This window comes from Sceloporus occidentalis, unplaced genomic scaffold, assembly GCF_023333645.1.
Source record: "Sceloporus occidentalis isolate IW3139 unplaced genomic scaffold, rSceOcc1.0.p SCAF_4, whole genome shotgun sequence".
In the NCBI taxonomy this organism is placed as follows: Eukaryota; Metazoa; Chordata; class Lepidosauria; order Squamata; family Phrynosomatidae; genus Sceloporus; species Sceloporus occidentalis.
Genome location: NW_028316984.1, coordinates 121,085,586 through 121,106,323, shown reverse-complemented (window position 1 = coordinate 121,106,323; position 20,738 = coordinate 121,085,586). Strand labels below are relative to the sequence as shown.

The 20,738-nt window shown below is 40.4% G+C and overlaps 1 protein-coding gene across 1 annotated transcript; it reads left to right on the top strand.

Annotated features, from left to right (window-relative positions):
- The first annotated feature begins 11,040 nt into the window (after window positions 1-11,040).
- On the top strand, window positions 11,041-20,467 carry FGF19 (fibroblast growth factor 19). The gene is made up of 3 exons (XM_089523488.1): window positions 11,041-11,347; window positions 11,749-11,852; window positions 18,566-20,467. The coding sequence occupies exons 1-3, from the start codon at window positions 11,104-11,106 to the stop codon at window positions 18,896-18,898; spliced, it is 681 nt and encodes a 226-aa protein (XP_089379614.1). The 5' UTR covers window positions 11,041-11,103; the 3' UTR covers window positions 18,899-20,467.
- The last annotated feature ends 271 nt before the right edge of the window (window positions 20,468-20,738 follow it).

Here is a 20,738-nt window from a genome sequence, read left to right as displayed (position 1 = left end):
AGGGCTGAGTGGGGCGAGGTGGAGAGAAAGCAAAACAATAACCATCATATAGGAAAGTTACAGAAAGTAACAGGACAGTAGTTCTCTGACACTGAAGCAGTAGTAGTTTAACTGGGACAGTCAGTGGCACCTGGTGCAGGCCTTGAGCCAATCACACATAGAGAACACTGTCAGTTTGGAAGTGTATAAAGTCATGCCTTTGACCTAGAAGGCAATACTCAAGGTTTACTCTTTAGGGGAATGCTAGAAAATCTCTCCCTCTTCTCTTGGGTAAACTTTATCTGGGGTTATTAATCCTTAGTTCAGTCTAAAAAAGCACATGTAAGCCAAAGCTTACAGACAAGTAAACTTACAAACAGAAATCAGTTTTCAAACACTCAAAGCAAACAAATTGGGAATGAACAGAACACAGAAATGAACAGAACAGCTGTTTCTTTGAGAAACAGAGGTAAAGTTTCATATGACAGAGAGGTCATTCCCATTGTAGTTAACTGGACTTACCTTCCTGTTTATAGCTGTGGCCAGAATTTCAGCAAAAATATCATAACTCTTTCAGACCATGAAAATTTTCTTATAAAAGTTATTAGTTGTCATTTTAGTCACTTAAGTAGTTAATTCTAGGCTACATCCACATTGCAAAAATAATTCCGTTTGACACCACTTTAACTGTCATCACTCAATGCCATGGAATTCTGGGAATTGTAGTTTTACAAGATATTAAGCCTTCTGTCTCAGAGAGCTTGTGCCCCACCACACTACAATTCCCAGAATTCCAGAGCATTGAGCCATAGCAGTTAAAGTGGTATCAAACTGGATCATTTCTGCAGTTCAGATGCAGTCCTAGTTACATTTAAGGCATCTCTTTACTCACCAGTTTTTCAAAATAACCTAGATAGTTACATTCAATTAATTTTTGAAAAGCCATCTGTACACTAAAAGCCATTGGCCTGTGGTTGAAAACATGCTCTTATCCAGTCCACCTCATGGTTGCCTTAATAGCCAACCACAAGGCAAACCATGAGCCAGAATATGAACTCATGGTTGCCTTGATAGCCAACCACAAGGCAAACCATGAGCCAGAATATGAACTGATACTGCTTATCAATTGTAAAAGTAATTTAAAAGTTGCAGTTTTCACAAAAAATCAGTTTCTGTCTCTCACACTGCCATTCTACATTCAATATTGAAAACAAAAAAAAATTGTTTAAAAGAAACTACAGTAGGCCCTTGGTATCTGCTGGAACTTGGTTCCAGGACCCCCTGCAGATACCAAAATCAGTGGATGTTCAAATCTAATGAAATACAATGGCAAAGTAAAAATATGTCCCTGATATACAATGGCAAAATCAAAGTTTGCTTTTTGGAATATATACATTTTTTAAAAAATATTTTCAAGTCATGGATGGTTGAATTCGTGGATAAAGAATCCGTGGATATGGAGGACAATTATAGTTAATTATAACTTGATACTCTAAAGCTCTGATATTTCAATATAGTGAGATTTCCTATAAGGATATATATACAGTTTGAACACTTTGCCTGTACTACTTGGATTTCAGGCATAACAATAGTTTGCAGAAGACTCACCTGCACAGATGCTTCCCTGTACCCCTGTACTCTTAGAGTGATCCACAAAGTCTCAGTCAACTTAGTGTTAACAATTAAATTTCCAATTTTCCAGAATGGTTCTGTCTCAAGGCATTCTGGGGAATTTGCATGGGTGTTCAAAGCTGCTCAGCCCTCACTAAAATTTGCTGACAGTAACTTTCAGGTGAGTCAGGAGGAAAGCCCACTGAGATGAGAATGGTATCCTATAAGATCTGGAGCTATCCAAGGTGCTGGACAAAGGGCAACTTTTTTGGTCTTGGGCTTTGAGATCTTGAAGAGGCTCTTCTTGTACCCCTTGCCACCCTCCCAGGCATGTTGTGGGTGGCTGTTCTCATGTTATAGAATTGCCTTCTTAGCAGTGTCCTTGTTCTCTTTCCATTGGAAGTGTTAAAAAGAAATGCTGGCAGCTGAATTTTTATGAGGAAATAAGTTTTAGTACTGTGGCATGTTGGTTTTATTATTTATATTCTTCATGGATATGTTTTAAATTGGTTTTATTTCTACAGATTTACTTGTTAACAATACCTGTGAGATTTAACCTATTTATTTTTATAAGCACTAATTTTTATAAGCTGCCTTGAAGGAAAAGGTGGGATATGCATTTTAAAAATGAAATAATAATGCTCATAACATATTTTGCTGTCATTGTGTGCATTCAAGTCATTTCTGATTTATGGTGACTCTAAGGCATCAAAGGGTTTTCGGGGGCTGAGAGTGTGACCCATCTAGGGTCACACGGTAGGTTCCATGGCTGAGCAGGGAATCAAACCCTGATCTTCAGATCATCCCCATCCTCATCACTTCAGTGGCAGGAACAGTCTGCTATGGGTATAACAAAAGTAAATGGACTGTCAATAAGATAAATAAATGGGTCCAAGAGCAGATGAAGACTGAACTCTCCCTTGAAGCCTAAACTTTGCAGGAGTTAAATGGCTAAACTGAGACTGTCACACTTTGGCCATATCATGAGAAGACATGACTGACTAGAAAAGGCAATAAGTCAACTTGACAGCACTTAACAACAACAAGCAACAAAACGGGAGTGACGGCTGCTGCTTGACACAAAGAATTTTAAAATGGATCTTGAGCCAATGCCTTTATATTTCTGGAGACTGACTTAGCAAAAATTGTGACAAGGATATTTTTGTATATGTGTTACTATATTGAAATGATCCAGGAGCACAGTTATTGCGAGTGCTACATTCTCTGCTCTAGAGGGATTCAAAGCGAGATTTTGGTTTTCATAAAGATGTTTCACTGTTAAATCTTTCTTTTATTATTTCATGTTCTGTTTACTACAAATCAATCTACAATAAAAAGTGAAAAAAGAATAGAAAAACTTGATGAATTTTAGGTCATTTTAAAAAACTGCATATCAAAGTTTTCCACAAACATTTGTGAGTATGTAATGCAAAAGAACTGCAGGTATCACTTATCCCAGTATTTTATTTGTGGATGCAATTCATATCTTAATAGCGCTTCCCAGTTAAAGGACCCTTCCCTATCAAACAAGATAAGTTGCTATTTATTTTAAGCTTATTCAATATACTTTGGAAATAACTGATTATTTTCCATGTGCAAGGAAATCACGTATGATGAAGTGAAATTTGTACCAATTAATTATTATCTAAAAACATCCGAAAGTAAGTGGAAATAACCCTAATGTCAAAGTTGATAATCTGGAGAAAGTTGTTACTATACTATTTAATCAGGGAAGCTTTTGCTCACTCTCAAGGACTGTTGATCTCTTAGGAATGAATTTATTGTCAGCAGTGATTAGTAGTCCTTTATGTAAATCTGTCCATGCCTTTTTATCACCTGTGCTTTAAATTGGTTCTTGAAAAGTATTGATTTTTCAAAACAGATCTATAACTACAGACTAAGTGTCTTATCATACAGTAGTTAGGATGGAATATTACTTTTAGCATAGCCAGAATTTAATGCAAGGCCTATAATTTAATTGCTCATACATTGGGGTCCATCCAGCTTTATTCTTAAGGAATGAAGGTTAGTCAGTGGTACCAGTATCAATTTAGCCATTAACATAAGTAAAAAGGCAAATATTAAACACTTCTCTTTTCTTTCCAGAAGGTAATAAGGAAGATACTAAAAATATGGTAAGTACATGGGATGTCCAAATGAAGGGCATAATGCCATATGAATATTGTCAAATGAAGTTGTCATGCTGCAAAAGGTCACAATTATCTTGTTTGCAGAATGCATTTGTCCAGCTTTTAATGCTCAAATGTATCATGAGTTGAACAGTAACTCCCTAAGAGTTTTGTCTCCAGCACAGAAAAAAATTGCTTCAATTTACTAAGGCTAAGAAGAGCTTGGGCATATACACAAATGTTCTTAAGTGTTGGCCTCATACTCTAGATAAAACTCTTGTTAAAACTATTGTTGATTGTTGTGAAACTCTGTGAGTGACAAAGCCAGCTGCTTTGTTTGAACATGTGCAGGAGTTCATTCTCCAATGTCCCTCTGTCTCAATGAATGCTCACTAAAACTCACATTAATCTTTGTGAAACTGTGAGCTAGCCATTCAGCCAAGTGACTTTTGTTCAGTGAATATCTTTTTTATTTGGCTTCATTCTCTTGGTTGTTTCTTGCTTTCAGCTCTCTTTCTGCATCATCCAGAACTAAAGCACTTCTCATTCTGCTTGTATTGTTTGGGGATATGGGTGAAATCTATTTCCCAAGCAATAGGATAATCTGATATCATTTGCACTCCACAATCAGTATATTGCAGTGCATATAAAACAATATTTTGCATAATGTAATATAGGCCCGTTCTGGACAGATGTAAAGTACGTATCAGTACGTACTAGGGTTAGGAAGGGGTGTCACTTCCTGACGCCCCTAACCCTAGTACGTACTGGATACGTACAAAATGATGGCGCCCATTCCACATGGGCACCGCCGTCTTGGCGTAGCGGACGCATAGTGTCCGCACATCGCACCCCAGATATGACGCTGCAAGTGCACAACTAGCGCCTCACAGCATCACATCCAGGGCGCAAAAAGAAGCACCATTTTCAGGCTTCTTTTTGCTCCGCGAGGGAGCCACGCGGTACGGAAGTGGCGGCTCCCTTGCGGAGTAACCAGCGGTGCCTGCAGACCGCCACTTTTAGGCGGTCTGTAATGCGCCATAGTTTGATTTGGACCGGGGGGGGGGGGCAAATTCTGTTCTTTACAGAACTATGAGCTCATCTTCAGCCAATTCCTGAATCCCCCATTCTGACCTACTTCACAGGGTTGTTTTGAGGCTGACCTGAGAAAAAAGAGATCCAGGTATACTGCCTTAAGCTTACTGGAGGAAAGGCAAGATCTAAATATAATAAATAAACATACACCAATGCAAAAGAGATGATGATGATGATGATGATGATGATGATGATGATGATGATGATGATGATTTACTTACCATCCTCTCCCCAAGGTTCCTAGGAGATATTATATAAATACCAAGCTACATTTGAACTGACTTGAGAGCAGCCATCACTATTTTTTTTAAAAGGTTTGTTGGACTCAGTCATAAATCAGAGTGGAGACTGCTGTCAAAAAATCAGAAGACGACTGGCATATGGAAGGCCAGCTATGAAGGAACTACACAAGATCCTGAAGTGTAAAGATACAGCATTAAATACCAAAATTAGGATTAACCATGCCATCTATATATGGTTCTGAGAACTGGACAGTGAAGACAGCTGACAGGAGAAAAAAAATCAACTCATTTGAAATGTAATGCTGAAAAAGAGTTTTGACAGAGATACTTTCCACATCTTTGGGAGGACCAGAGTCATCTAAACTTTGTTGCTCAAAAATAAGCTAACATAACACTTGGCTTCCACAGAATCAGTAAGACTGATGGGGAGAGAAAGGGAGAGAGACTGGGAGGAGAGATTTGAAGATTTAAGGTTTAAAGCTCTATCTAGTGGTCAAATAAAGAACTTCATAGAATTAAGATTACGGTAGTTTAAAGAATTTGTGCATGACCCCACTGGATGCATCCCTAAATATAATTCTCACTTGATAGAAAATAAGTGATTTCCCACTTTCCCCCAGAATGTTTTGTTTCAGATCCTTGCCTATAATGTTAAAGGACTGGCATGTTATTTTAATATTCCTGTTATAATTTTACTCTATTTGGCTATTGCTTGATTCCGCCCCCCCCCCCCCCCCGCCACCACCACATAAACGTTAATATTCTTCATGGAGAAAGCATGTACACAGTCATCCCTATAAACTATGACCATAGCTGACCCAAACCATTTTGCCCCCTGAGGCAAAGGGAAAGATTAATAATAATAATAATAATAATAATAATAATAACAACTATAATAACAACCCACCTCTCCCCATGAATGGAGTCAGGGAACAACAACAATTAACAGACAAACAACATCAATTAAAACAAGTCAATTAAAATACACATCAATATAAAAGGACAAATAAGATATAAACATATTAAAACATTTTTAATCTTTATTGAATTATTTACAATTAAAATACAGTATTGTTTACATATTCCCATATTAATCTTTTTTCTTTCATCCCTCCCTCCCCCCAACATCCATATAATTTTATCTGCACCCATTTACAGCTATTTTTTCTATATATTCCTCTGATATTTATTTCATAACTCTTTTATCTCCCATATTCCAAATAATATTTTGTTTGTTGTAAAGAACTGCGCTCTACTTGAATTGTCTTTGCTTCCTTGCCACAAAACTCTAATAACAAATATTCTTCCCCTGAAATTCCCATCCTTTAACACGTCTAAGTTCTCCACCTCTGTTTACAAAAATCAGATAAAGGTTCCCATGTATATTCTTCTTCTACCGTCTCGTCTTTTAAGAGCAAGGATATTTTATCCATTTCTATCACATCAAGTGACTTTTTTAACCATTCATCAATACTTGGTATTTCATTACTTTTCCAATATTTTGCTAACATGATTCTAGCTGATGTAATCATATATAATAATGGTTTTAGAATTTTTCTAGCGTTGTAATTTATAACCATGTTCAATAGATATAATTCTGGTTCTAAGGGATACTCTTGTTTGTACATTTTTTGTATTGTCTGGTGGACTTCTTTCCCCCCCAAAATTAACTTTATCACATGACCACCACATATGGTAGAATGTGCCTTTTTGTTTTTTTACATTTCCAACATTTTCCATTTTGGTTACCATATATCTTAGGCCCCATACAGACAGGCCAAAATAAAGCTGCTTCGGGTCACTTTGGAGGTATGCTGTTTACATGATGCATGCTTCCTAAGAGTCTGGAAGCCATGCCAAGGACTGCAGCGTGGCTTTGGCACAGCCTCTGGACTCTTAGGATGCATGCATCATGTAAACAGCATACCTCCAAAGTGACCCGAAGCAGCTTTATTTTGACCTGTTTGTATGGGGCCTTAGACAGTCTGTTAGGTGTTAAGTACCAGCTATGCAACATCTTTAATCTTTTAAAACATTTGTAAATAGTGACCTCTGCCATTCAAAAGCCAACCCAACTGGCAGATGAATTAGGTGACAGAATAACATTCTTGTTGTATCTAAAAGCAGCAAGCAAGGTGTATAGTACACACAAATCTGTCCTCCAGCACTTCACTCCTATTCCCTGATCATCTGCTGGATGAGGCAGCCACCCCAAACTGTCTAATGTTCTTTAAACTTTCTGGGTGTAGTTGATAAGGCAGGCTTATCTCTCCTTTTCTCTTTTTGGCAAGTCGTGCATGCTCAGTAAGGAACTCTGGAGTCAGCTGCTGTAATACCTTGCCTGTTGTTGGCAGAGAGGCGCGCATAGCTAAAGTAGGATCAGTTAAAGTAGGATCCCATTCTTACTCAACTGATGATCTAGTGCATTGTATGCTGCTGAGAGGCTGCTGCAACCTGAAAGTATGTGTCTCTCTATCCTTCTTCACAGTCTTCCCAATGCCATGTGACTAAAAAACATTCCAGCTAGACATAGCATGTGACGGAAAAGGAAGCTGGGCAGGCATAAAAAGACTTTGTAAAAAGGAGCTTTGTAAAAAAAAAAAGGAAAATAGGTTTTGTTAACCGAGGTATATGTGGATTTATGTGATAATTCCACTAAAGATAAATTTCCAGAGATAATTGTGTATAAAGAAAGTGTTCCTAAGAAGCAACCCTAAGATAGTCAGCAAAAAGGACATCTTTAGTTTAAGGGTATGTAGATCTTTCTACATACTATTGTACGTAGATCTCGATACATACTGATTCTATGGCTATATCTTTGAATCCTATCACTTTAGTTTAAGGTTACAATATACAGAGTATAATCTCATGTATCTTCACTAGAAGTAACCCCCACTATTTTCCCCACTTCTAGAAGAAGCCCTACTTACTTCACTAAAAGTAATCATCACTAGAATCAATGAGAACCACAACTTTCAGGGCATGAACATTTACAATTTTGGAAAGAGAAGTCATTCCAACACTTGCCTTCAAATATCCAATGCAATGAAACATATTCAGGGGTAGCCATGTTGGGCATACAGCAAAATACAACAAAATCCAAGTTCCACAAAGCAGCAATATATGTATGAAGACAATTCCAAAACATAAATTGTGTTATTCAGGCTTTTGAAGCTTCACTGGCTTCTTCATCGGGCAAAGATGTTAAAAATTATACAGGAATATCCACTACAATGGGTATTTTGAGTATCCCCTCCCTCCCTCCCTCTCTTTCTTTTTCAGAATGCTCTATCGACCAAGACATACATGACCAAAAAAGTTCTCTCTAAGCATTTCTAAGTCCTCCAGTGTGATTCTATGGTCAACTTCCACTGAACCTAGAAATGCCTGGAAAAGTGTTGTGTCAGGTAAATACTATATATACTTGACTATAAGTCGACCTCATGTATAAATCAAGGACGCATTTTGGGGCCAAAATTATGGATTTTGATATGACCCATGGATTAGTCAAGGGTAAAACTTAGGGGCATGTAACAAAGGATCTAAGCAATGATGCAAAGGAAAGCAATGCCAAACAACATGTTTTTTAATAAGAGTTAATGTACAATACTTACATTGACCCATGGATAGGTTGATTAAGTTTTTTTGGGTCATTTTTGTTTAAATTTAAATTTACAGACTTATACAGGAGTATATAAATAGTGTCCTATATTCTGATTCCCCCCCCCCCCCCCCATACACACACACACACTTTTGCAGAGATCCTGCACCCCTAACCCCATAACAGTTCAGGGCTAACTGTATTTGTAAATGCAAAGATATAGCTATGTTAGTCTGTAGAATCAGTACCTTGGGAGATCTTGGAGCATGTGAAGTCGAAGGCTTTCATGGCCGGCATCCATAGTTTTTTGTGGGTTTTTCAGGCTATGTGGCCATGTTCTAGAAGAGTTTCTTCCTGACGTCAGAGAATTCTCTGAAGATGCCAGCCACAGATGCTGGCGAAACATCAGGGAGAAACTCTTCTAGAACATGGCCACATAGCCTGAAAAACCCACAAAAAACTACCTTGGCACACCTTTGAGACTACTTGAAAGAAAGAAGTTGGCAGCATGAGCTTTCATAGACTGAAGTCTACTTCCTCGGAGGCATTTTACCAGTGGTTCTGTGGGCAGAGTATATAACCAAGGGAGAAGACTAATCCATGCCTTTTGCCCTCTTTTCTGACAGAGCTAAGAACTGGGGGAAGGAAGGAAGGGATAATTTTCACAGAAGATGGCTCAGTATATTTCCCTCTTTGACTTGGAGTGCCACCCAGAGGTTCAGTGTGTAAATTTTACCTTGGTGTTTGAACATCAAAGGCTGCATCCACACTGGTGCCACAACAAACTACCATTCCCAGAATTCCATAGCACTGAGCCATGGCAGCTAAAGTGATCTCAAACCAGATTATTGCTGCAGTATGGATGCAGCCAAAGTGCATGCTTGCACTATAGACATGTGAACACAGGCGCTTCCCCCCCCCCCCCCATAATAATATAAATAATACGGACATAGAAAGATGGATAATGCAAAACGAGGTGCCTGTGAAAAACACCATTCTTTGCAATTGCCTTCCCCCTCAGAACATCCCAAGAATAATGACTCCTTTCTTTTTTTCCTGGGTGGGGCTGCAGAGGTTTTCCCCCCTCCATCCTTTTCCTTGCATCCTTTTCTTCCTCTCAATTCTGGGAGGTATTGCATCAGCAAATAGGCCTGGACACTTTGGGGAACAAAGGCGAAGGGAAAAAAAGGTGGGCGATTTTCCGGGTCATTAGTAAGTAATTCTATTCAGATCTAGACTTTCTTCCCTCTTCTCCTTCTCCTTCTCCTTTTGCAAAAGCTGTGTGTGGGATAGAATGAATGGCCCGCCTTGGCTTGATGCTGCTGGGACAGTTTTGGAAAAGGACAACTTGGCAAAGCTGGCCGGTGTTTGTGTAGCGGATCAGCACTTTTTGCTACTACTACTACTACACAGGAGCAAGGGGCGAAGGGGGAGGAGAGGAGGAGGAGGAGGAGGAGGAGGAGGAGGTAGGCAGCCCTTTTCCCAGCACACTAGACATTTCTTTAACTTTGGGTAAAGGAAAGGGGGCTTTTGAGGGATACATGGTTCCTAGAAAGGCAAGTCCTGAAATATATAGGAATATATATTTAGCAATTGCCTTTCAAGGAACCATGTATCCCTCAAAAGCCCCCTTTCCTTATGTCTGTCTGTCTGTCTGTGTGTATGCATGTATACACACACACACACACACAGCCCTACCTGAGAGAGAATGAGTCTCAGGATCTTGGCTGGCTTGTTCCTGCCCTTTTTCTATTTACTGATCCCTTGGCGCACGTTTTTGTGGTCTTTTGCTGCCTGGCCAAGACAACCCCCCGGAGGTGTTTCACTCTTCCGTCTGTGAGGGGGATTTGGAGGCAACTGTGATTCACTTATTGTTTAGTTCATGTGTCTGCAGCCTTTCTCCCAGAGAGGGACTCAAGGCGGCTCACAAGATGTGAATACTGAGGGTTTTGCTGCATCGTCGGGGTATTTCTGACGTCCAAACGATTCTGTATGTTTTACTCAGTGAAGAGTTTCCTCCTAGAGTAGACCTTTCTGGTTGTTAGACTGTTTAGGCTAAGACTGTTGTTGTCTTGATCGGGACCTCCTGGACCGCCCTCCCGGACAGAAGGCTGAAATGGAGGACCTGTGCTGGAAAAGGAGGAGGCTGGGGTGTCCCCCTGCTCTGCCCCTGAGGCTAATGCCTCCCCACAAGCCACTGGGGGGGGGGGGGGGATGATGCAAGAAGGCCGGCCAGAGCCGCGGGGCGGGGGTTGCCTCCTGTCTGGATCGGAAGAGATCATCGATGGGGCCGATCATCCCAGCCAGGGCCCTATAAAAGGGCTTGCCTTGAGCCAGAGCCCCAGAGGGTTGCCTTCGCTCTCTGCCTCGCCTCCTTTGCCTTGGCTCCGGGAGAGAGAGAGAGAGGCTCCTTCGAGGGGGCCTTGGGAAGGAAAGAGCCCCGCAGATGGAGCCCAAGGCCCTGGCCCTGGCCCTGATGGTGGCGGCGGCGGCGGTGGCCCTGGGCTTGGGGCCGGTGTCGGGCCGCGCCCTGCCTCGCTCGGACGCCGGTCCCCACCTGAGCTCCGGCTGGGGGGAGCCCGTCCGCCTCCGGCATCTCTACACCGCCAGCAGGCAGGGGCTCTGCAGCTACTTCCTCCGCATCCAGGCCGACGGCCGAGTGGACGGCACCAGCGCCCAGGAGCCCCACAGTGAGTAGCCCCCGACGACTCTCAGGCTCCACACATCTCTACACCCATCACCCACAGACACACTCCCCACAGGCTCTCTCTTCTCCAACTGGGCACCTTGGGGATCACCAGGTTCAACAGCGCTCTCTCTCTCTCACACACACACACACACACACTACTGTCTCCGTCCTCCAGCGGGGCACCCTGGGGTTCATCAGCCTCAGCAGATCACACTCACACACACTCTCCCAATAGCCTCCCTTCTCCATCTCTCTCTCTCCCTCGCTCCCACACAACTTTGCTCATCTGTCCCAGGAAACTTCCTTGTGCGAGGCAAGTCTTGCTCCCTCTGGGCAAAGCCAGCCCCGGAGGAGCCCCGCGAGGCAGCCTTCCTGACTTCTTCTTCCCGTTCGGTGCCGCAGGTCTGCTGGAGATCCGGGCGGTGTCGGTTCGGGCGGTGGCCATCAAAGGCGTGCGCAGCTCCCGGTACCTCTGCATGGAAGAGCAAGGCAGGCTCCGCGGGATGGTAAGCGAGCCCTTACACTGGGGGGGGGGGGGGGGGGAACCTGTCATCATCATCATCATCATCATCCCCGTAAAGGAGGACAAGGCACTGCCAAATGGAGGGCATTCCAGGAAAGTGGAAACACGCCGAAATAAAAGCTAAAGGACACCAGCATGGATTCATTCATGCTTCTTAGGCATGCTCCAAATTCTCAACCTTTGGGCCTCTTGATTTTTTGAGACTCCAACTCCCAGAATTCCCGAACCGCGAGCAAACCGACTGGGACTCCTGGGAACTGAAGTCCAAAACATCTGGAGGCCCAAAGGTGGAGAACCACTGCTCTAAATGGAGGCGATTTTGGAATGCCTCCTGGACAGAAGGCTGGCATGGAGGACATGTCTTGGGAAAGGAGGACTTCTGGTCATGCTGACACTGGGGGCCCTGGAAGGACCAAACAATAGGGGTAGATTTTTCAACCCACCACCATAAACAAGGGTCCAAAACACACTGCAGAAATGATCCAGTTTAAAAGACATTTAACCTCTGTCAGAGAGCTCTGGGGTCCCAGTAAACTACAGTTCCCAGGATTCCCTAGCACTGAGCCAGGGCAGTTAAAGCAGCCTCAAATGGGATGATTTCTGCAATGTGTTTTGGAGCGATGGCCTGAGTGCATTCATCTTCTATGACAGGGGTTCCTAACCTCTAGTTCTCTTTTTCTATTGGACTTCAAGCCCCACAAGCTCCAGCCAACTTGGCCAACAGTCAAGGTTTCTGGGAGCTGATATCCAAAACACCTGGAGGACTAAAGTTTGGGAACCATTCTTCTAAGACATCATGGAGATTTAAAACAAAACAAAAAATGTCCTCTCCAAGTCCAGACAAAATAACAGCAGCCTGTCAGTTTTATTTTGTTCACACACACCAGTCTGTTACACTTGTGTGGCATGATCCTGTGCCTCTTTGAAAAGGCATGTTAGAAAAGATGGAAGAGCAGGGTCTCCGGTGCTGTGAAATGACACAACAAGACCTATAAGATAAATAAATTGGAGGAGGAGGTGATGGAACCCAGTCATGCTAATTTGGAAAGGCTAGTCCTGCTGGGAGCATCCTGCTCAGGAAATGGTTCACACTGAATCGCTAATTTTCGCATGCCATCACATTACAGTGTGATGTAGCTCTAAACTGAAGGAATAGTGGAACTATTTGATCCTTCTGCATATTCGCTGAGAGTCGGAGGGGGTTTCTCTTTCTATCTTTTTTTCTTGCATTGTTAGCGTTTTGTTTTGTTCTTAAGATCCACTGAAGGACCATAACATTCTGGAATTTTGACTACCATGGTTTACTGTTTGTTTAGCTTTTTCTTCCTGATCTGTTTCAAGGAACTCCAGGCTGGAGACTTGATCCTTATCTCCTGCTTTATGTCCTCACAGCAACCCCTGGGGTAGGTGAGGTCTGGGAGATAAGAGGGCATCACCCGAGGCCACCCAGTTAGTGCTCTGGCTAAACAGGGAGTTGAGCCTGGATTCTCCACCATCCAAATGCAACTGTTTAAAACTGTGCTTCACACAAGGAAGAAGGCAGTACATTGGAATCTTTCTTACATAATATTTCCCACCTCCCTTTCCAACTCTCAAACAATTCCCCTGTTTCTTAGAATGTTTACCCCATTTTAAATTAGAATCACATGCCTCAACATACAGCCCCTTCCAGTGAGGTATGACTACCCTTTTCCAAAATTAGAAAACAATTCATTTCTCTAAAGATGCCAGCCACAGATGCAGGCAAAACATCAGGAATAAACCCTTCTAGAACATGGCCACATAGCTCAAAAAAACCACAAAAAACTATAAAACAGCCTCAGCCTCTTTGAAAAGACATGTTAGAAACATCAGTCTCAGAGGAAGGCAATGGCAAGCCTCCTCTGAACAAATCCTGCCAAGAAAACCCCCTTGATAGGGTCACCATAAGTCAGAAACCACTTAAAGGCACACAAGAACGGCAAAAACAACAATGTTACTCCATAATGAGCCCAGCCATTTACTGTTAGTAGGGGTAGGGTGCAGTGGCTTTATTGCTGTGAAATCAGTTTTGGATATTTTAACTATTAATTTGCCTGTAGGTGTCTGTATCAGTGGGGTAGTCAACCTATGTTTTTGTCTGAACTTTAAAGGAGATGTCCAAAGTGCTGAAAATATTTGGGGACAAGTTTGTGCCTCTTGGATGGGTCATTTAAAGGAGAAGAAATTCAACACCCCAATGATATGGAAAACACAAGCCATTACTGCCTGGCTATTAACACCTCAGTTGAGACTATGCAGATATAACTATTATGTCCTGTTGCAACCAGCAGGACTAAACAGGAAGAAATGCATTCAGTTTTGTATTTAACCATAATGTTTAGTGTTCATCCTGACAAGTCAGGCTACAATTTTTGGAAGTGCTGATTACATGCTCCTTGAAAGGAAGCCTATTTGACATTTTCAGAGGAACAGACCATACTATCATGACTTCCATTCACAGTTCCAAAATAGATATGCATTACGTACTAATGTCCACTTCTTTTCATAACTCTTTAATACATATATTTTATATCCTAAAAATCTTTTTCAATAGATTTTTAATTTTTAAACAGAGGATTTTACATCAGCTCTAATTCAGACTGCTGCCTATAAACTGTAATGGTGCAGTTATAAAATAGCTCTTGCTTATAGTTCCCAGAAGCCTCCAGCCAACATGGCCAGCAACCATAACCAGAAAGTAACAGAAAGTCCCGAAGTACCTTCTTCCTGCTCTGTCAAAGAAAACAGTTAAATTTGCATGGCAGCACTGTCTTGTTTGCAGACATTTTACTAATCTAGTCAAACAGTGTAAAAAAATGTTTTCCAGATATTTGACAGCCCAATTAACACTTTGGATATATTTAGTCTCAATGAAGGAGCTCTGCCCTAGAGAGTTCCACGTGTGTGCAAAGAAAGTGTGCCATAGGTCTTTGACAGGTAAAGAGTTCATGCAAGAACAGTATCTGCCTTATCTTAGCCCTGTACGCAATCAGCAATATTCTGCTGGCCAAGAGTTCAGTCACCTCTAATGACTGAACCACAATAACACCAGATTTTAAGGAAACACTGACATAAAGGACATGGAACTGTGAAGTTATCACCAGATTCTTGGTGTGCTAGTCCTTTGAATTAGCAAGTATTCTCTGAGATTCTACATGCAGGATATAAAACCTGTTAACTGTATAACATGATAGTTCAAACAGATATTCTATTACACAACAAATTTTTGCTTTCTCAAAGTCTGCATTTCTCAGTGGATAGTATGTTATACTGATTGTTCATGTCTAATGAGAAATAACATTTGATGCATGCATTTTAAAAGCTGACACACTTACAGAAACTGTGTTCAGTGTTCTTACTTTAAACACATACACAGATATCAGAAATAATTTAAAATATTTTTGCTGTTTTTAGATTAACTTCGACAGGGGCATTGTGGACCAGATCCCTTGCCACTTGGAAAACCTTTGCTAGATGCTGATGTGCAGGTTCAAAGGTGGTGGTGAAAGAAGCCACTGCTCTACAGTAGGACTTGAAATAGGCTTTGGCCCAGCTACAGCAGAATATGTATTGAGTCTTCCTCCATTTCAATTCTGGCTGTTTTCTCTGGTGCTTCATTGCACTTAATTGTTTGTATGACGGGTGGAAAGCCAGCAGCCTATGAGTACAGACCCCCTTGACAACCCACAACCTGAAAAGATATTTTTCCACTGAAAAACTCTGAACAATGCTTCTCTCTGGAAGATACAGTTTGGAATTTAATCCTTGCCTACTTTCCAAAGTAGCAGAAAATGTGCACTTTTTTTCAGCTTTGGAAAAATTGCAATGTCACAATTTCACTTCTAGTTGGTTGGGGCAGTAGTGTACAATCCATGAAGTTCAGCAAGCCTGAAAATCCAACAAGTGCAGCCCCCCACCCCACCCTTAAGCCTAGTACAATGATTCTGGCCCAAGGATCTGAAATAACATATCTAGATTATGCTTGCATCACTTTACCTGTCAGATTGAATCTTGGAAATAGCCACTCCATACCTTCATCCAGAATTAGGTTCTGCATGACAAAACTTTTACCATACTGCTTCAACCTCTTTGCCTATCCATCTTTTTGCCATTGCTTATTTTTAATAGCTGGGAATGGTAGATAAAACCAAGTAAACTTTCATTATATTAACTTGCTACAAATTCTTTGCTTTTTTTAAAAACACACTAAGGCCAGAATCTTCTTGAAATGCTGATTACTCTTTTTGTGGAAAAGTTATTATGTTAACCAGTCATTCAGTTACTTTTAAATGTAGGTTTTGATTCAGAACCACACTGAATCACGATGATTCCACCATATTTCAATATGTATGGTGAAAACAACACTCAGTAAAGACCCTGAGTTTGCAAGCCCTGTACAGGACTGTTATTAACAGGAGCTTTGGGAGGTCTCCCATTCATAGTGTCACCATAAGTTAAAATTGACTAAATAGCACATAACAGTGAAAACAGGGCTTCCCAGCTAGGGAACTGTGGGTTTGCTATGATGTGACCTGCTTTTTCTTTTTTTTTAAGTTTTTGCTTTCTGGCTAATGAGAATCATAGAAAAGAAACTTAACCTGAGTATTTTATGTGATACTTTTAAAAATAATTCATTAGGCATAACCTTTAGAAGAGGCTGTTCCACTGCAACCTGAGCTACTATAGCAATAGCAACTGGAGAGAGGGGTAGTTCAACAACTTCTAGAGGGCCATATAGTTCTAACTCCTGCTTTAGAAGGAGCCTTGTTAGCCCTGCTCACTGTTCATTATGTTACCCATTACAAATTAGTTTCCTTTAAAAAAAAACTTATAAGACAAAAATGGCCAGCATGCAGCATCCCACCCCAAATGACCACTAAAAACAAGAGCAGTCAGTAAATGATACATATTGTGCAAAATAACAATATTTACCAGTCATTCATTTAATAATAATAATTATTAATAATAATAATAATAATAATAATAATTTTTATTTATATATATATCCCGCCTCTCCCTGCGGATCAAGGCAGAAGAACAACACAAATATAAAATTACAAGTAGTTAAAATACATTGTCATTATGCAAAAGACAAAAAACAAACAAACAAAAACCCTTTAAAACACAGTAAAAAAACTGTACATGTGCAATATCATATTCAATTCCTCATCGATGTTCCAAGTGGAGTATCATCTTACGCTGTTATAGCAAGTCTGGGGGATAGGCTCGCCATAAGAGATCCATCTTAATTGCCTTCTTAAACGTATCTAAGGTGGTAATAAGAAGGATCTCCTCCGGCAAGCTATTCCACAGTTTGGGAGCCATCACAGTGAATGCCCTTTTGGGAAGTATTATTATTATTATTATTATTATTATTATTATTATTAACCTTTATTTATAAAGCGCTGTAAATTTACACAGCGCTGTACATACAGTCTTTTTAATTGGACGGTTCCCTGCCCTCAGGCTTATAATCTAAAAAAACACGACACAAAAGGAGAAGGGAAAAGTGGTGGGGAAGGGGATGAGGGCCAGCAGTTCTTCTCTACCTCCGAGGTCTGGATCAGGGGAGATGGACTGGAGGGAGGGCTTGGCTTCTTAATGGATGGTTAATCGTAGATTTTAATCTAGTCTTTGGACAATCCAATAGATGCTTCCCAGTAGTTCTGAGAGTGCGGGGCGGATTGTGTAGGGAGAGGCGTTCCTTCAAGTAACTCGGGCCCAAGCCATGTAGAGCTTTAAAGGTAATAACCAACACTTTGTACTGCACCCGGAAACTAATCGGAAGCCAGTGAAGAAATCTTAAGACTGGTGTACCGGTGACCAATCTGGCTGCCACATTTTGTACCAATTGAAGTTTCCAAAACTGATACAAAGGTAGCCCCATGTAGAGTGCATTATAGAAATCTAAACGAGAGATTGCCAGTGCAAGTACCACTGCTTCAAGGTCCTTTTTAAAAGTGGCATGTGTCAGGGAACATCACTACTTGTAATGTGTTACATCAAATATTGTGTTAAAGCAGAATTCCATCCATTAATAACTTAGTGGACCTTCAATCCATACTTGAGTTTAAAATATCTATTGTGCTGCTCAGTTTAGCTCTATAGAGTATAGACGAGTTCCAATTTATCACACCCTTGAATTCAAGATTTATCTTACTGCAATAACAGGTGATGTTATTACATCTCCCCCAGTACCTAGCAGGTCAGCTATCATGGTATGAACCATCTAGGAATCTAAGATCTGCAGGCAAAGGCAGCCCTGTCAAAGCTGCAAGAATTCAAAATTTGGCTTACTTGTATCTGTGAAACAGTCTTTCTTTGAACCTCCAGATGAAGGAGGATGTCACTCGTTTTCATAAGGAGTTCAAGACCTTTCTCTTTGATTCACCAGATTAAGCTACAGAATTGTTCCTGAGGTTGTTCAGATGGATGGTAGGGTGTTGCTGAGGATGGTTGGGTGCTGAAGATTTCATTTCGTGTATATTTATAGTATTATGTTTTGTCCTTGATTGCATGTGTTTATGTTCTACCCTTTTGTGAAAGGGGTGTTATAAATAAACATCTATATTATCATCATCATCATCATCATCATCATCATCATCATCATCATAGCCCACTGAGGAAAAAATATTATTCAAAATATGTCTGTATTTTTTACTTCTTGATATTCAGCTCAGATATTCTACAGATGACTGTTCCTTTGAAGAGGAGATGCGTCCAGATGGCTACAACATCTACAGGTCAAAGAAATATGGAATTTTGGTCTCCTTAAGTAATGCCAGACAAAGACAACAATTCAAAGGGAAGGAGTTTCTTCCTTTGTCTCATTTCTTGCCCATGATCAACACTGTGCCAGTGGAGTCTGCAGATTTTGGAGAATATGGTGACACCAGGCATCATTATGAATCTGACATTTTCACTTCACGTCTTGAAACTGACAGCATGGATCCTTTTGGCTTCACTTCAGAAGTATCATCAGTGCAAAGTCCTAGCTTTGGGAAATAAGGAGAGTTCTGTAGCTTTAGCTATAATTCATAAAAAGGATTGGCAGAAAGCTGCCATGGCATTTCTAGCTGTGACAGTCAAGACATAGATGTTATGGTGTGCCACTGTCCTTGGCAAGCAAATGGTAGTATTTCTAAAAAATCTGACACATGAACACATGCTATATGCACACACGTACACAAACACACATGCACAAGAGTATTTAGGAAAGTTCCTCCGAAAAGATGCTATTTCATTCAGAAATTACAAAAATGCAAAATGCAAGAAATCCTTCTGTCCTGGTGGTTGTTTGGAGAGATAAGATCATGAATATTTTCCAGGGTTATTATTTCTTTCAATAACTTCATGACAAGAGAAGATGCTCTTCATTCAAAAGGATAATAGCATCTCCTCAATGTGCACCAGTATTATATATTTAAAACAGAAACAATTTAACAAAAACTCAAACCTCAGTACAAAACACATTTACCTAAATTGAACTGGTATCAGCCCTATTTTCAGCAGACCCACTGAAATGTCTGGGTTGCATTTTAGTCATAACTAATATAAATTCCATTGATTTCAATGACTCTGCTCTAAATGGGAATCACTAGACCTCATCTTTTCACAAGCCCCTGCTAGTGAAAGATCATTTCTAGCTGAAAGATGCCTGATCCAGATAGGGAGTAATATCAGTCCTCAGTGGATGGGAGAAACTAAACAGACTACCTACTATCTTTTTTTGCAAGCCAATATCTCTTGTTAAATGAGTAAGCAAACTTTCTTCAAGCAGGACAGCTGAAAACGTTTAAAGTTAGAAAACTGTTGGAAAAACACAAACAATTCAAGTTCTATCTTGAGTAACTAAAAATAAATGAGTAGGTAAGCAATTCTATTTTTTCAAAAGAACAAGAATCTAACTTTCCAAGTGCTGATAAACTGTTTCCATCATCCCTTCCTAGTGACAAAGGTAGATGGGAGTTATGGGCATTGCAGCCCAAAAATATTTGAGGGCCACAGATTTCCCAGGCATTCTATGGAAGGCACAATAATTAGAAGTTCACTTTGCAAGATGAAGAAATGCATACTCCTTCAGTAAAGTATTCTTTAGTATTCTTCCTAACAGCTGGAGATGCTTTGTTTTTTTTAATTATTACTGATTTCAATTCAAGGGAGTTATACATTACCGTGAGTAAATATTTTATGGAAATTTTTTGTATATATCAGTTTTCTAATGTAGGAAAACTAGTGAATAACTAGTTTGTGGAAACCAGAGAAAACAGACTTTGGAAGATCTTTCTTTCTTAAAGATTGTTGTATATAGTAGTATGACTCTGTACAGAAAACTAAGGGAAACATTACTATTTTCTTGACCTAGCACTTCATTGTCAACACTATATTTATAATTAATTTATTAAACACATACATCTGTTTATTTTGTTACTGTATTTATACTTAAAATTTTCTATTTATGTATTCCAAATACTGTCTTTTTTTTAACAGTGTGGTCAAAATGTAGTGAAGTTTCGTAATTTTAGTAATTTTGAGTTGAAAATGAAACTTAAAGTGTCTGTGAAATCTGTAGATTTAGTGTGCTTTATTTTTAATAAAAACAAAAACACATTAGTTAGTTTCTTGAATCTTTCTTTATTATCACTCACACACATACACACACCCACGTGAAAGCTAGAGTGGTATAGTGATTGAGTGTTGGACTAAGACACTGGGAGATCAGTGCCATAGTCACTCTCATAGAGTGTGTGCATTTGTGTGTGTGCGTGTGTGAGGAGGGAGGGAGAGAGTTTGAGAGAGAGAGAACTTGGTGTATTGGTTTGAGCACTGGATGATGCTGGAGACCAGT

Excerpts from the sequence above, each read along its gene's own strand:
- FGF19 (XM_089523488.1), top strand. The coding sequence starts at position 11,104 with ATGGAGCCCAAGGCCCTGGCCCTGGCCCTGATGGTGGCGGCGGCGGCG. Across the intron at positions 11,348-11,748 it reads CAGCGCCCAGGAGCCCCACA|GTCTGCTGGAGATCCGGGCG; the intron begins GTGAGTAGCCCC and ends TCGGTGCCGCAG. Across the intron at positions 11,853-18,565 it reads AAGGCAGGCTCCGCGGGATG|CTCAGATATTCTACAGATGA; the intron begins GTAAGCGAGCCC and ends CTTGATATTCAG.